The following is an 18,242-nucleotide window of genomic DNA, read 5'->3' on the forward strand; positions in this document are numbered from 1 at the left end:
AATGGTTTTTGAGATACACACCTCACTGTAAGGTAACTGGAAGGCTGGGTGGATTGAAGACGAGATGACCAGTGAAGACTGAGGAGAACAGAAGACTGGACAGTTCTAGATGGAATTACACAGGTTGGTAGTCGGGTTCGTGTTTAGGGTAGAGTGATGAGATCAGATGCTGATGAGTGTGTGAAGCAGGCTTAAATGGAGTGGAGCTGATGAAGGTGATTGATGGTAGGTGTGGATGATTGAAGAGAGTGTGCAGGTAGGAGCCAGGAAGGATCATGGGAAATGTAGTGCAGAAGTGAGTTGTCTGGTTACTGAGGATTGTGACAGTACTCCCCCCTTCCCAGAAGGCGTGACCTCACAGCTTGATGAGGTAAAGCTGGAGGCTTAGGAGGAGGCCGTGGAGATGGTGCAGGAATGCTAAGAGGAGTAGGCGAAGGGATGCTGATAGCAGGTGTCGGAGTAATGGTGACAGCCTGACGACGAGACCCTGGCAGCGATGATGATGAGGTTGCCTGAAGGCACAGACCCAGAGTCGAAGGCACGGATCCCAGGGCGCAGACAGAGAAGAGCGACATTGCTGGCACAGGAGGCCGAGGCGACAATGATCTGAGGAGCCAGACTGCCCGAGGACTGAGGCGATGCCAGTGTGAGGACCGAGGCGTACCCGAGGGGAAGGAGGAGCCTGCTGCAGCCATAGGGGTGGAGTAATGGAGCGTAGCAGAAGATCCGCAAGTCTGTGGCAGAGGTGAACCTGGGGGAGTCAAAAGGCCTAGGGTGTCTGGTAGAGACGAAGGTGAGAGGACCCAAAGTGGAACCGACAGGGCGAGACGATCTGAGGCCAGAGGCGGAGCCAGTGGATCTATCAGCTCAGGCGCTGATGGTGGTTGCAGGACCTGAAGCTCGACCTGAGTGCTTGGCAATGCAGGAGATGGCGAAGGGCTGACAACCTCCAGCAGAGGCGGGGCTGGAGGACTGGCTGAGCAGGAGACAGATGAAGGCTAGACAGGGTTGAAGATAACAATACATTGTCCATGCAGGTGTCTGTGCTGTCTAGAAACAGCGATGAAAATTTCAAAATGGGGTGGGATAGAGTGGGGGAGAATACCTCCTCACTGAAGTCAATCAGCCAGTCCTCAGTCTCAAAATCCACCAAAATACCATCAGCCAATCATGTCATGGGCTCACACCCCTGGTCAGACTCACCAGGGGGCTCCTCTTCCGGGGCGAGGGTCCATGCTGACCTCTTATCTTCGGGCACTGGCTGACGCGTCGCGTGGTAGATCTCTGTCTGAGGGGGGCTCACACGTTTCCTCCGTAGTCGATGGTGGTGGAATGGGCTCTGTGTCCAGCTGTGTTCTGGATCGGAGGTAGACACTCTCCAGACAGTGGATAATAGCATCCCTCCGGTTCAGCCCAGAGGTGGTCTACAGGGTGATGGTAATTCACCCCGATCCAGAACAGTGATTTCAGGTTCTCATCGTCAAAGGGGCTGATGACTAGCCTGGCTCCACCCTCCTACGTACTTCCGCTCAATTTTCATTTTCCTTTAGTACTACGTCTGGGATTGTGGTGTTTTCTTTGGTTTTCTCCGGTCAATTTTTTTACCGGTCCAATGAGCAAACAGAGGGAGTGGCTGAGAACGATGACGTTGATGTTGTACGCTAGTTTGAGTGGTTTGAGTCGTCATACATCACGACCAAATGTCAGAGATTGGTAATGGCAGATCCAGAGTGGCTCTGGGCAGATCCAATAATTCAACAGAGTACCCGCCTTCAAGGAAGTTAACGCTTTTCAATGGAGCAAGGACAGACTCTCTGTACAAATGAAATTTACGAGAGTGGTGGGACCAGGCTAGCTGGTGACGGCAAGAAAAAAATTTTCTCAGTAAAAATAACAAAGTCCAGGCTTTCACGAGCCACAACTGTAAATCGAGCAGCATAATCCATTTTAGGTCTGGTCTTCTGTCATAGAACAGAAGAATGCAGACAAAGGTAAAAATCCAAACAGAGTTTGAGAAACACAGGTGAGTAACTGGAAAGTAGATAGTTGAGAAGATACTGCCAGGCTAATGTTTGTTTGCAGGCAGAGATGACAGGTGACTGGAAGGCTGGCTGGATTGAAGATGAGATGATCACTGAAGACCGAGGAAGACTGAGGAAGACAGAAGACTGGACAGTTCGAGACAGAATCACACAGGTAAGTATACACAGGTAAGTATCCACAGGTTAGTAGTCAGGTTTGTGTTCAGGGTAGAATGATGAGACCAGATGCTGATGAGTGTGTGAAACAGGCTTAAATGGAGTGGAGCTGATGAAGGTGATTGATGGCAGGTGTGGATGATTGAGGAGAGTGTGCAGGTGGGAGCCAGGAAGGATCATGGGAAATGCAGTGCAGAAGTGACTTGTCTGGTGACTGAGGATTGTGGCATTATGTTTTGTGGTAAATCAATCATATAATGCTAATTTGTTCATAATGCAAACCACTATATTGCATTAATGGAAAAGTCAGTTAATATACAGGTCCTTCTCAAAAAATTAGCATATTGTGATAAAGTTCATTATTTTCCATAATGTAATGATAAAAATTAAACTTTCATATATTTTAGATTCATTGCACACCAACTGAAATATTTCAGGTCTTTTATTGTTTTAATACTGATGATTTTGGCATACAGCTCATGAAAACCCAAAATTCCTGTCTCAAAAAATTAGCATATTTCATCCGACCAATAAAATAAGTGTTTTTAATACAAAAAAAAAAAAGTCAACCTTCAAATAATTATGTTCAGTTATGCACTCAATAGTCAATACTTGGTCGGGAATCCTTTTGCAGAAATGACTGCTTCAATGCGGCGTGGCATGGAGGCAATCAGCCTGTGGCACTGCTGAGGTGTTATGGAGGCCCAGGATGCTTCGATAGCGGCCTTAAGCTCATCCAGAGTGTTGGGTCTTGCGTCTCTCAACTTTCTCTTCACAATATCCCACAGATTCTCTATGGGGTTCAGGTCAGGAGAGTTGGCAGGCCAATTGAGCACAGTAATACCATGGTCAGTAAACCATTTACCAGTGGTTTTGGCACTGTGAGCAGGTGCCAGGTCGTGCTGAAAAATGAAATCTTCATAAAGCTTTTCAGCAGATGGAAGCATGAAGTGCTCCAAAATCTACTGATAGCTTGCTGCATTGACCCTGCCCTTGATAAAACACAGTGCACCAACACCAGCAGCTGACATGGCACCCCAGACCATCACTGACTGTGGGTACTTGACACTGGACTTCAGGCATTTTGGCATTTCCTTCTCCCCAGTCTTCCTCCAGACTCTGGCACCTTGATTTCCGAATGACATGCAAAACTGAGCAAACAGTCCAGTGCTGCTTCTCTGTAGCCCAGGTCAGGCGCTTCTGCCGCTGTTTCTGGTTCAAAAGTGGCTTGACCTGGGGAATGCGGCACCTGTAGCCCATTTCCTGCACACGCCTGTGCACGGTGGCTCTGGATGTTTCTACTCCAGACTCAGTCCACTGCTTCCGCAGGTCCCCCAAGGTCTGGAATCGGTCCTTCTCCACAATCTTCCTCAGGGTCCGGTCACCTCTTCTCGTTGTGCAGCGTTTTTTGCCACACTTTTTCCTTCCCACAGACTTCCCACTGAGATGCCTTGATACAGCACTCTGGGAACAGCCTATTTGTTCAGAAATTTCTTTCTGTGTCTTACCCTCTTGCTTGAGGGTGTCAATGATGGCCTTCTGGACAGCAGTCAGGTCGGCAGTCTTACCCATGATTGCGGTTTTGAGTAATGAAACAGGCTGGGAGTTTTTAAAAGCCTCAGGAATCTTTTGCAGGTGTTTAGAGTTAATTAGTTGATTCAGATGATTAGGTTAATAGCTCGTTTAGAGACCCTTTTCATGATATGCTAATTTTTTGAGATAGGAATTTTGGGTTTTCATGAGCTGTATGCAGTGGTGGAATGTAACGAAGTACAAATACTTCGTTACTTTACTTAAGTACATTTTTTCACATATCTTTACTTTACTTAAGTAGAATCAATAGTGCATACTTATTACTTTTACTTCGTTACATTTTGCAGCAATTATTATACTTTCTACTCCACTACATTTCTACAACGTTCTGTTACAATTTCGTTACATTTTCTGATCAGTTTTCCCCTGCCAAAACGTCATCCTGACCGTCCGTTCGTTGCACGTTTGTCTCACCAGTGAAGTTTGGTTGCCATATCAACCCGATCACACTAAATGCGTCTCTATAGCACGCGGTGTGTTTATCGTGGAATTTGTACGCGGAAATTTGTTTTTATGTGCATAGGATACGCGGTTTAGTAGTGGTGTGGGGTGCGTGTGTAGCCTATTATACGTTTGGTTAGGATTAGTATGGCAAGCCAAGAGGTTCAGAATTACGCCATAAATTAATCGCGTTTAAAGCCAAACCCCGTCAAATTAAGCTTGATGTGCATATTGCCTAATTGCAAGCTTGTTCAGAAATGGTGACAAAAACGTAAAAAATAACAGCTTTTCCATCATTATTGAACATCATTATAGGATTATTAGGTTGAATGAGTTAGGATTAACTGTTTTATTAATCATTAGAATATAGACATTAAGATAATAAATTGTTATGCAAGTACTTTTAATACTTAAAGTACATTTAAAATCAGGTACTTTTTACTTTTTACTTAAGTAGGGTTGTCATTGTGGTACTTCTACTTTCACTAAAGTAAATATGTCTCTGGTTATGTTACGGTGTGTGTAGGCAGGAAGCACGAGGAGATCAGGATTTCCAAAAACAATATACTTTACTAATAAATCAAACTGGTACAGGCAGGAAAACAGACAGAGGATACACACATCTTACATAAACGAGAACCGACCAGGAGTGAAGGAGAACACAGGGTTTACATACACAGAGAACAGAAAGGGGAACAAGACACAGCTGGGGCAAATTAACTAGACACAGGTGAAGGAACTGAGAACTAACGAGGAGCGGGAAAACTGAGACACAGGAATAAACCAAATACACAGTGACGGGGGGAAACTCAGGACACACATGTAACAGGTTATTTGTACTTTTACTTAAGTACTGAGATTCAGTACTTTCTCCACCACTGGCTGTATGCCAAAATCATCAGTATTAAAACAATAAAAGACCTGAAATATTTCAGTTGGTGTGCAATGAATCTAAAATATATGAAAGTTTAATTTTTATCATTACATTATGGAAAATAATTAACTTTATCACAATATGCTAATTTTTTTAGAAGGACCTGTAATGATTTTTAATATTTCATATTTCCTAAATACATTTTAATAGTATTTTTGCACTCACTTCAAGGGTACAAAGATTTATGATGTAGCCATACAGACTTACTGTACTAGCCTATCTCATTCTAGCATTTAATGTTGAGGAGGAGTCTAACCTGTTACTTTATCATTTAATATAACACTGATGAAACACTGTATGGATCAACCAGCATCCAGGACTAGAACTATTAATTTATCATAGAAAATCTATGATAATGTAGTTTCAACGTAACTTTGAAGTCTCATTCATAAGCAGCCAACTACAGGCCTTGGTGAATGAAAGAGTTCAACAGCAAAAGTGTTATTAGTGTCTGGGTAGCTATATATTACAAATTTACAAATATTTTTTTTTTCTCATATGTTGTTTGACCTTGCAAAACAACATTGTGACATATGCCAACATTGTCTAAAAAATGGACATCCACTGCCAGGCATTAAAAGCTGTTTTATGTGTATGTGGGGATATTTGAATCACATAATGCATTATAATGATGGCATGTACTGGTAGTAAGGAGATACTTACAGGCTTTCCTGTAGCTGAAACAGTAGAGTGTTGGCGCTTGCTACGCCAAGGTCATGGGTTCGATTCCCTAGGGAAAGCAAGAACTGATAAGAATGTATATGTGTACCTTGAAATGGAATGTAAGTTGCTTACATTGCATCTGCCAAATGCATAAATGCCAATTGCATCTACAAAGCGTCTGCCAAATGCATAAATGTAAAATGTAAATATGATCCCACATGATATGAGCACAACATAACGTGGAAAGCGTCTGCCAAACGCATAAATGTAAAATGTAAATATGATCCCACATGATATGAGCACAACGTAAAAGATTCAAAGAAACGCTTTATTTAACCATACTAACACTCAGGATATATGACAGAAATACAAAACCACGTTAACTCAAACGATACTGAACAAGGAACTGACAGAACTCAGGGTTTAAATACACAGGGAAAGGTAATTAACAGAATTAGAAACAGATGTGAAACTAATAAGTAACTAGGGAAACTAACAGGCAAACTGTAAGAGGGAACAGAATGAAAACAAAACCAAAACAGAATGAGACCGTTACAAATATAATTCAGATTTACAAGAAATAAAAAATAACATTCCAGTTCTTCCCCGAGTGATTCATGGTTAAAAAACAACGATAGCAGTACTTGCTTCAAGGACAGAATCCACCTCCAAATTATGAGTGAAATTAATTTTAATTAGTTGTAAGAGTAGGGAATTGTGTTGTGCGCAAACTTTATTTTATTTTTATTTTAACTTTATTACAAATTGCAGCATGATACATAGTTTTAAAAAAATGAAGAAAACAGAATTTAGTTAATTAGTACTGTCGCAACCAGCATCTACAGCTTTTACCTCAATGGATAATTTTTCCACTTTTAACTGTAATTTTTTGTTTGTTGCTTTGGGCCAATATGACAGTGGTCTTGGACTTTGACATGTGATCTGAACATATCGGACAATAGACAATATATATCATTTCTATATAAATAAATAACGGAAAATGTACAGTTAAAAAAAATATATATGTACATTTTTGAAAGAAGTCTTATGGAAGCCTTATGAGCCTTATGGAGTCTTATGTTTCCGCCACTGAATAAAAAATAATAATAATAATTGCGACTTTTTATCTCACAATTGCGAGATATGAAGTCAGAATTGTGAGAAATAAAGTTGCAATTGCGAAATATAAAGTCGCAATTCTGAGAAATAAAGTCGCAATTGCGAGATATAAAGTCGGAATTATGAGAAATAAAGTCGCCATTGCGAGAAAAAAGACAGAATTGAGACTTTTTATCTCACAATTCTGACTTTTTTTCTCACAATTGCGAGTTTACATCTCGCAATTCTGACTTTATAACACATAATTGCGAGTTTATATCTCGAGATTCTGACATCTTTTCTCAGGATTGTGAGATATAAACTCGCAATTGCGAGTTATCAGGCCAATTCTAAGGAAAAAAAAGACTGACTTTTTTTCCCTCAGAATAGTTTATATCTCACAATTCTGAAACAAACAAATCGACCATACAACACGCAATTGCGACTTTATATCATGCATTTCTGACTTTATAACACGCAATTGCGACTTTATATCAATCAATTCTGACTTTATATCTCGCAATTCTGACTTTATAACACGCAATTGCGACTTTATATCATGCAATTCTGACTTTATATCTCGCAATTCTGAGAAATAAAGTCAGAATTGTGAGATGTAAACTCGCAATTGTGAGAAAAAAAGGCAGAATTGTGAGATAAAAAGTCGCAATTACCTTTTTTATTTTTCATTCTGTGGCGGAAACAAGCTTCCATAAAGTCTCATAGTCAACATGCTGCATTTTTTTGATACAGTAAAACAATAAAACATTTAATAATTACAATTTAAAATATTCCTGTGAAGGCAAAGCTGAATTTTCATCAGCCATTATTTCAGAAATAATTCTAATATGCTGATTTGCTGCTCAAAAAACATTTCTTATAATTATCAATGTTGAAAACAAATATGCTGATTGATATTTTTGTGGAAATGGTCGATTTGTTTTTTTACAGGATTCTTTGATGAATAGGACTTTCAAAAGAAAATAATCTTTTGTAACATTATAAATGCATTTACTGTCACTTTTGAAGTATTTTTAGAGCATGGTAAAATTAATGGGGCCTGGGACTAAATTGTAATGCTTTTCCCCTGGCCCAATAAGTACCCTGTACTTTTGAGGTCCTTAGTGGTCCCTTCCTGTGACGAGGCTCCGGGGCAATGTTCCCAACTGTTATGTGTGGTGTGCCTCAATATGTTTGACATAGACATACAGTATAAGGGATATAGATGTATAATGTAATGAGTACCCTAAAAACATAATGGTGTGTGTATGTGCCGTGATGTGTATTTTAGAGTACACTAGTGTTTGATGGTGTTGTAATGTATACTCCAGGGCTCATTACAGTGTGTACTTGCACTGTGATGTGTATTTTAAGAAACACTAGCTCTATGGCCATAATAACAGGGCAGATGGGCAGGCTGCACACTAGTGGTTACGAGGCCCAGAGCGTCGGGGTTGGACCAAAGCTTGTGTTGTGGCCACCTGATGAGTATCTCCCAGCTTCAGCGTAGCCTCACTGTGGTCTTGCCCCTTCATCTCACCCAAGGGTTGTGCAGGGCATGAGGTCAGAGGTCAAATCTTGCCTCATAACCGAGGTCTTTCAAGTGGGCAATCACATATAAACAACAGGGACGGGAAGTACTAAAAGAGAAGAGCAGAGCTGGAAGAAGAACCGCTATGAAAACTCACTCATGGCTAGAGCAGTTAAGGTGTTAACAAAATTTGACATTTTGACAGTAACAAATGTCCAGTTGTCTATTGTTGATAGTGTAGCGATGCATGAAGCACAACATTTGTGTGACCAACAGTGAAATCTGTGTGCGGAAATCTTCTGCCCTCACGTGAAATTCCCCGTTGCTTTGATTCCTATAGAAATGTAAGTAGTGTTAGATGTTATTTATACCATAAATATAAAATGCAATAAAATCAAGAATCTGTGATTTGTTAATTCTCTTTAACCTTTATTTAAATGACAAAAGTACAAAGAAAAGGTTTTCAAAGTTTTCACTGACCAACTAAAGTGTATTTTGTATAAGCACATTTTGATTTTGATGGCTGCAACACACTCCAAAAAAGTTGGGACAGAGGCAAAATAAGAGTGAAAAGCTTATAGAATATCCAAGTGAAACTATTTTGAAACAGTCCACAATAAGTAGGTAAACTGGTAATAGGTGAGGGTATCATGATGGAGTGTAAAAGGATTATCTCAGTCTAAGATGGGTCATGGCTCATCACTTTCTGCCAAATATCGTTAGAGAATTGCAAATAATTTAGGTCTTTCACCTTCTACCATTCATAATATTGTGAAAAGATTCAGGGAATCCAGAGAAATCTCATTACATGTACTCTAGGGCAAGAATGTGCATGACCTTTGAGCCTTCAGATGGCATTGCATGAGAAACCGTCATGCTACTCTGTTAAATATAGCCAGATGTGCTCAGGAGTACTTTGGAAAACCTTTTTCACTTAACAGTCTGACGCTGCATCAAAAAATGGCATTTGAATCTCTCTTACGCAAGGAGAAATCTATACATCAGTTCTATGCAGAGATGCCGGCGAGTTCTCTGGGCTCTAGAATGACTGACAGCAGAGCGTTCCAGGCATCATACGTCATTACGCCATTTCGACGTCATTATACATGCGCAGTCCATTCCAGTTTCGGTTTTCAATCTGATCAAGGGTTTACATGTTCTCTCGATCGGATTAGAAAAGGAATAAACCACCCCTTTCAATCCGATCGAAATTTAATTCGGGTCGAGCTCAATCGGAGCGTTTAAGGTGTTTACATGAAGGCTTTTCAGGCCGATTGAGCCGTCAGTCCGATTACAAACGGATTATTTGGTTGCATGTAAACATAGCCATTGATGTGAAGGTGTATATTGGGATTGTACAGAGATATTTAATGGCATCAAGATGACATCTTTCCTGGGAAGCAAGACAATGCCAGGCCTCATTCTGCACGTTCTACAAAGTGGTTTCTTAGACACTACACCGTAGAAGAGATGTGCTTGACTGGCTTGCCTTTTTTGGAGTGTGTTGCAGCCATCAAAATCAAAATGTGCTTATATTTACAAAATAGGCTTGGTCAGTGAAAACTTAGAAAATCTTGTCTTTGTACTTTTGTCAGTTAATTAAAGGTTGAAGAGAATTAATAAATCACAGATTCTTGATTTTATTGCATGTCCCAAAAAATGTCCCAACTTTTCTGGATTTGGGGTTGTAGAAAACAAAATGCTGGCCAGTTTATCATGTTTTTTTAATGATTAATTTGGTTCTATTAGGCGCAGCAGAGTGATCGACACTTGCATCTACTGTATGTGTTGCATTTCTGCCGTTTTCAAACAGATTCTTTTGAGGAGAGAGCTGATTGCGAGCCATTCATTTGCCGCTAAGATTGCACTCATTCTGCACTATTACACTATACTCACTCTCACTCACATGTACAGTCAAGTCACCTTGATTTATATAGCACTTTTTACAATAAAGATTGTATCAAAGCAGCTTCACAGTGATAACATGAAAATTACATCCAAGGTAAATCATCACCACTGTACATGTGTTTTGTTGAATCAATGACATCGTCTAAACAAGTGTGGACCCGAGTTCGATTTGCTTCACATTCACGTGAATCAAGCCACAGTTCCACTGCAACCTAGCTCAGACCTCCTCCTACAGGTAGTCTCGGGTTAGGTACCACAGTACGCTCACAGGTCCGCATGACAGCTTTTACATTACCAATTTTTCATGCAAGCCGTGCCCTGTTTAGAACAAAGCTGCCAGTGTGATAGCACCCTAATTTTGTGTTAATTCATTTTTTTATTTTTGAAATAAAAATTAATTAAACAGCTCGTAAACATTATCACTCAAATTTAAATAACCCGTTAAATATAAAAGTATAATGCAATCATTTAAGATATTTCTCCTTACATAGAATGTTTTTGGCATAAAGGGTTCTTTAAAATTGAGTCACGAACCCTGGGGATCTATAAAGAAACCCATTAAACCCATTGTTAGGATGTCAATCTCAAAAAGAGACCCGCATGCACAGTATTTGGAGTCCTCTAAAGCCCTACGACAGACTGATGTTTACGTTGTTTTTGACTGAAAATCTTCCCTGTTGCTGGACAGTAAATGGAATGGAAGTTTGATTGAAGAAATTATGACAGAAATATATTACTATTGTACACTAGAATGTTCTTCTCAAGCTATTGTATGATTTCAGAATATAATTTGGAATATATACTTGGAATATAATTTACAAGTCATGCAGACTATTTATTGCCCCCCCCCCCCCCCCCCCCCTCTCCTTTTTTTCATTTCTTGACAACCATGATGACTATGAAATGTAATTGTATGCTAAATGTAATGCGTAAAGATTCTTTATAATTTCTCACTTTTTATTTCACTGACAAAATAACAGCAGGCAGGTTTGAAATGTCTTGAGGGAGAGCAAATAATGGCAATTTAAATTTTTAGGTGAAATGTTCCTCTAATGACATCACTTTATTCTCTCTACTGTTTTCTTCTAACAACCCAGTGTGGACATTTCTAGATCATGGCAATTAAGTGCAATAGGAAGTTCACCTAATCCCAGAACCCTGAGCAAAATCAAAAGCTTGTTTGAAAAAGATTGAGGGGGAGGAAGTGAGGGGGACGGGCCATATCTTTAACAGGAAATGCCATGTTTAAATGAGAGGCCCTTCTCGGTGCCTCAACTCTGCAATGTGATTGGCTAGAAGGGAAGAAGAAGGGAGGAAGTGGACTTTGGGAGGATAATTATTGCTGTCTACGTGATAGAGGACAATGATGGAGTGATAGAGAGATGGACTGATAGGACAACCGCTCAGAGGGGAAGGAAGTCGAATGGTGCAAGGAGGATCTCCTGGGAGGTGTGGGAGCGATGAGGTCACCAGCCAAGTGTGCGCCAAAACCTTTGGGTTTCCATGCCAACCAGATGGTCTCAGTCCTGTAAGCATGAGCACATTGAGCCCACAGATTGGGCATCTATGGATGATTTCAATGTTACGGCCACTGGGCATGTGAGGGGGCTTAGAGTATGTACTGATAATGACCAGGAAAAAATCATCAAAGTCTTGATTTATCCTTATTTGTGAATCGTACAGAGTAGCTCTTGAAGTTAGCATAAAATCTACTGTGATCATATTTAATTTTCCTTACCCTATTTTCTTAATACATGTTCCTGGTCTTATAATATAATGCAACAAATAGATATAAATATATAATAAATATACTGTACAGCCAATTCCAAAATTATTGGCACCATTCATGAAAATGAGCTAAAATTATTAGATTTCGAAAGCAACAATCCTTTCATTTTGGACTTAAATGAAAGGATATGTTGTGTATCTTTACTTGTACACAGCTTTTTGGAACATAATAGTGTTTTCTGTAGTAACACAATTTTTGTCTTGAAAACACAGATTTTTACAAATATTGGCACCTCCACTTGGTTGTATAGAATACACGACGAAGATGATGAAAGTCAAAAGTCTTTAATTAATAATCCCCATAGAGTAACAAAGATGAAAATAGGCAAAGCAACAACCGTTAAACATTGACGAGACCGGACAACTAAGAACAGAAACACACAAGCTTAAATACAAGAGACAAAGAAAGGTAATTAATCACGCACATCTGAACAGAATGACAAATCAAATGTAACCATAGTAACTAATAACGAAACTGACAGGCAGGGAGAAAGAAAAGAGAAAAAAAACTAAAACTGAACATAATCGTGACAATAATGAAATGTACAATATGAAAAATGTATATACATTTAGAAATATGCTAAAGATTACATTTAACGGTGTTATTAAATTATTACAGTGTTATAAAAGACTTCATTAAAGGGGTCATATAATGCCATTTTTGTACAAGCTAATATGATTCTTTAGGGTCTAAATTAAAAGTTTGTAATATACTTTAATTAAAAATTCTCATTAGTATTGTAAGAAAACAGTTATTTTACCTGGTCAAAAACAGCTCTGTTTTCAGCACGCCGTTTCAGTGCATATGACTTTAAATGATCATGAGCTGTGCTCACTCCGCCCCTCTGTTCTGTGCGTACACGTTTGTAACACAATAACCATAACGCGTTGTTCATTATAAACGTGGGATTATGAATTATATTGAGAACGTCGTACATAGAAAACATGCCGTAATGTACCCTGAGTGTAAACCTTAGACTCATTCATCGTGAAGCGGGCAAGCGATTTGCAAAGATATAAATATTAATATAAAGGTTAATAAAACGTTACACTCACTTCAGTTGTTCAAGAGGTTCAGCAGGAACACGAATAGCTGGTACCGATCCTTTATTCAGGAGCAGCTTCTTAGCAAAACCAGCTTTATACTGACCCTCGTTTATAAAGCAGTCTGCTGAGAAATGATTCGCGCAAACATGAACGCATTGACGTTGCTCGTGGGGAATATTCCCTTCGAAAACAAAACTCAGCCACTGCGTCTTCAGCGGTTCGGATTTAGGAACATTAAAATGACTGCTGTGTTCGTTATTACACCCAAGAACAGAACACCACAATCGCTTAGACGCCATTCTGCTCATAGACAGTGCTCCAGCATATCAACAATGACCGCGCCGGTCCGTGCAGACTATGATTGACAGCTGGCTCACGAGCGAGGGCGGGTCTGTGTTGAAACACGGCTGTCAATCAACAATCGCGGGAGGGGCGTCCGACCGTGTGACGTCACACGGTCGAACGGCTTGATTTGAGGCAGGGGAAAACATATAAGGAGATTAAAACAAAAACACTGGATGGATTTTTATCATTATATGATGGTTGTGTACAGGCACTGCCAACACACATTTCAGTACAATCAACTTGAAAAAGTGCATGTACCATTATATGACCCCTTTAATCTAAATGTAAAAGTAAAACTACGTATCCAACTGGGGAAAAAAATATATAGAAAAACAAAAAGCTCACAGGGAAAAGCATACATTGACTACAACATAAGTTAATAGGTCTTTCTTAGCACTCTTTAGAGGGCCTCCGAGGTACGGATCATGTGTTAGTTGTGTGTCATTCTTTCAGTAATCCTTGCGTAAAAGGAGTTGGTGTGTGTCTATGGGGGTTAGTAAGAGGTGAGGTGTTTTACAGGCTTAGATTGGTTCCTCTTGTGCTTCATGAGGTAACATAAGCTCAATTTGACAAGGTTAAAATGACCTGCATGTTTTAATGTGTGTTTGCTTGTGTGATAACAGTAGAAGCTCTTTTCATTTAATTAAGATCTTTAGAGTTGTTCAAATTAAAGGAGGTAAACATGGAGTGTGCAGTAAATGTTTACAGGCTTAGTGAGCATTCAGGACCCTTTCTGCCTCAGCTACGCATCATAAAAGAGCCACAACGTTTTTTTGTGTGTTTTTTTCTACTACTACAAACATACTGTACACATTCTGCACACAATCTACAATGATGGATTTTCAGGGAATAGTTGTTTTACTCACTCTTTAAAGTCAAAGTTATCTACGTACTTGGTTCTTATCTTTTTTTTGATCCATTAGCTTTTGGCACTTCTTACTTGTTTTCCAATTTAACATCTACATTTCTTTCTGGGCCTCTATCTCCTGGTCCTCTCACATACACGTGAACACACAAAAACCCCTTTCATCTTTCATTCACAGATATGTATCTGATCCCCAGAGCTGTACACGCTGTGCTCTCAAACTCCACCACGCCTCCCCCCAAGAGCGCGAGGGGGTAAACAGAAAGAATGAAAATATGCAAGAGATAAAACAGAAGAAACACTTAATTAACATTCTGAAATTCTTGAGTCACACATCCACATTCCAACGTAGAGACACAAAAATGAAGATGGGATATAAAAGGGTAAATTAACCCACTTGCTTCAAATCAGTCCGTTTTAGTCTTTTGTTGATGTTAATTTTCTGCAGGTTACAAGCGTTACAAGCAATTTTAAAATTGTATTTTAAAAATGCTCATATTGTAAGTACACTTAACTTTTCTTTTTTTGTTATTTTCTTTAGTTTTGGAGGTTATAGCAATGCACGTCCTAAGGAAAACTCTTATTGAATCTTGAAAAACAAAGTTAAGGCACATGGGAATTACGTCAACTTGAAGAGTACACTGCTGTCTACTTTTGCCTTTTTGTTTTCAACTCCCAGAAGGCTTTGTTTCAGTGCCACTGATTTGCCCTCAATGTCCGACTACAAATTACTGACCCCATTGCAGACCACAGCCATTGTCCTTCAGCTGTGCTCCTCCAGAACAGTCTGCACCATGCTCTCATAAAAACTGTGGACTGACTGACCCTTAGTACAACTAAAAACGTAGTCTCTCTCTTTCTCTTCCTTTAAATGCAGAGCTGTACTTAAACTCTGGGATTTAAGCTCCATACGTTTCAGCTCAATTTTGTTTTCCACTCTGTAAACCTCAGATACAGTGCCTCTCATGTGCACATTCAGGTGATCACGCTGGCCAGCTGTGCTGTTGTCATTTATAGCTTTGTGGTTGCCGTGAGCAGCTCATGTGAGCTGTGATTGATCAGGGTCACGATTTTGGTTGTGTGGTCTTCACTGTGGCTTTGCCGCTATATATATATATATATATATATATATATATACATAGATATATGTATATATATATGGTAACACTTTATTTTGATGGTCCCTTTTGAACATTCTGTTGACTTTAAGTAACGTTGCACCTACAGTATGTCAACTAACTCTCATTAGAGTATTTGTAGACTGTTTGCTTAATATCTGCTAACACTTTATTGTGATGGTCCCCTAACAGTCATTCAACTGACTATAAGTAAATTTGAAACTTGTCAACTTATTCTAACCCTACCAGTCTACTGGTAAATACTCAGACCAGCCCGTCTGGCACCAACAACCATGCCACAATCAATATCACTTACCGTCTCATTTATTCCACACTCGGATACTCATTTTGAACTTCTGGAGATCGTCCTGACCATGTCTACATGCCTAAATGCATTGAGCTGCCATGTGAACGGCTGATTAGATATTTAACGTGGTGTTGAACATGGAAAATACATCTTATGTGCTTTTCTTTGTGTGTGTGTGTCTTCAGTCTATGAGTTCTGCTGTCCCCCAACACCCCCCGTGTTTAGAGGAGGATGACTGTTACGAGGAGGCAGAACCGTTTGTCCCGGCCAGTCAGACTACAGGTCAGTGTGGCATGCAGCCGACTACTATAAGGCAAATAGCTGAATATTACAATGATTATCACAAATTTAAAGCAGCTGCTATAGCGGTTCATTTTTAAAGTGATAGTTGTCATTTACTTACCTTCATGTCATTCCAAACCTGCATGACTTACTTTATTACACGGTACAAGAGACAACAGTTTAATAAAACAACTGACACATGTGAGATTAAAAACTTTTTTATGCTAAAATCCCCATCTTTGCCTCAGATAAAGTGGACTCAGACAGCAGTCACTACGAGTCGTACGGTGAAGAGGAGGACGAGTTTGTGAAGGACAGAGCTCACTACATCCAGTGGAGCTCCTCTCAACCCTGCTTAAGACCCGTGCCAGAGTCACGCATTTGCGGATACCTTTGGAGGAAGAAGTGGTTGGGTCAGTGGACCCGCCAGCTCTTCATTATTAAGCACGACTCACTACTGGTAAGAGCCTCAGTCAGGTTTCATACATTTAAAAATAAGCTTCTATTCCAAAACTGCTTTGCTATTTTGTTAACGCAAGCATATCCCAAGGTTAAAACTAACTGATTTTAGGCTGCTTACTAACTGCACATAAGGACATTTTTATAATAATCAGTCCTTCCAGAAAAACGCGGAGTTTTTTTTGTGATTGTTGCGGGCAAAAATCCTTGATTACGCGGCCTGTTTTCTTTAAAAATGCGATTGAATATGCGGGATATTTATGCAATTTTTTGCGATGAAATTGCGGGAACTTGCAAAATTTGCGGGAACTTGCAAAAATTGCGGGAACTTGCAAAAATTGCGGGAACTTGCAAAAACTGCGAGGAAAAAAAAGTGATTCCCCCAACACCCTGTTCTCACCAGGCTACTACCTTAATGTAAAGAGTCCTTTCTTATTACTTCCTATGATAAGCAAGCATACTACATCACAGAAAGTGCTGGAAATATTTAATTTCTCATCTTGTTTTATTTCAGACTGTAACAAGTGGAAATAAGGTGTGGCCCCTTTAAGAGCTGCGCGCTCCCTGTCTAACTGTCTGCAGTATTATATGTGCCATGCGCCTCGAACACCCCATGTGTGCGGGTAATTTCTGTTTGATGCTACTTCTTTTATCTTATTTTGTTTATTAAGTAACGACGTGGACGGTAGAACGTGTGACAGACAGTTACGAGTTCGATTTGCGAATAAAGTGCGAGTTGTGAGATGCCAATCGCCTCCGTGAGTCTGTCTGGCCTCTGCAATCACTTCAGCTGTGAGCTATCCCTATTTTTCTTCCCGACACAACGCGTTACAAGACCTTAATAAACACATCAAACTTACAAAACATTGCTGAGTCAAACAAGTTCTGTAGCTTTACTAGAGGAATATGCTACAACTTCAGTAAAAATGAATAAATGAAATATTTTAAAATAAAGTGTGCTCCTGTTTTACAGCTTTTCAATGATGTTCACGTCGCGTAATTACGTCACTTCATAGCGTTCCCATGGCAACAGGGGGAAGTGGCTGCTCTTGTGTGAAGCAAACGCAACATTTTCCAACTTTCTGCTAAGATATATGTGACTTTTTTGCGACGAAAATGCGGGGATTATGAAATCATGCAAGCCCCGCATATTTTGCGCGGAAATCAGCAATTTATGCGGCGAAATTGCGGAGTATTTGAAAAAATGCGACCCCCGCATAAATATGCGGACTTTGGCTGATTTTGCATTGAATTCAGCGATCGCATAATCGCGTTTTTCTGGAGGGACTGAATAATGGCATTGTAATAGTACATTTTTTATGACAAACTTTTATGACAAACTTTTATGACTTAATTATGTTTAATAATTTTATACTTATATATATATATATATATATATATATATATATTTAAATATAAACATTTAAATGGTGGTTGTCATAAAAACATGATGGATTTATTCAAAAATAAATTAGATATCGAAGAACAGGTTTAAATACAATGAACATGCAATATAGTTCACATAGAGTTAATTTTTTTAGCCGACTAATGAGTTTGAAATGGCTTTTCTGAGGTAAATATAACATTACATGACATTATTTTCAAGCCGTAAGCAATTATTGACGTCTTTCTGCGGTTAAAACACTGATTGAGCAATTACATCTG

General features: G+C 39.5%; 1 protein-coding gene across 3 annotated transcripts in view; it reads left to right on the forward strand.

Annotated features, from left to right (window-relative positions):
• The window catches only part of si:dkey-220o5.5 (actin filament-associated protein 1-like 2), a 103,128-nt gene that overhangs the window by 54,463 nt on the left and 30,423 nt on the right, over positions 1–18,242 (forward strand). For all 3 annotated transcript variants that reach the window (XM_056246705.1, XM_056246706.1, XM_056246707.1), the window contains 2 exons: positions 16,022–16,118; positions 16,367–16,578. In XM_056246705.1, coding sequence (XP_056102680.1) covers positions 16,022–16,118; positions 16,367–16,578 — 309 coding nt within the window. The remainder of the gene's footprint in view (positions 1–16,021; positions 16,119–16,366; positions 16,579–18,242) is intronic.

The sequence above is a fragment of the Rhinichthys klamathensis genome, unplaced genomic scaffold (assembly GCF_029890125.1).
Source record: "Rhinichthys klamathensis goyatoka isolate OS25496 unplaced genomic scaffold, OSU_Roscu_1.1 h1tg000040l_1, whole genome shotgun sequence".
Lineage (NCBI taxonomy): Eukaryota > Metazoa > Chordata > Actinopteri > Cypriniformes > Leuciscidae > Rhinichthys > Rhinichthys klamathensis.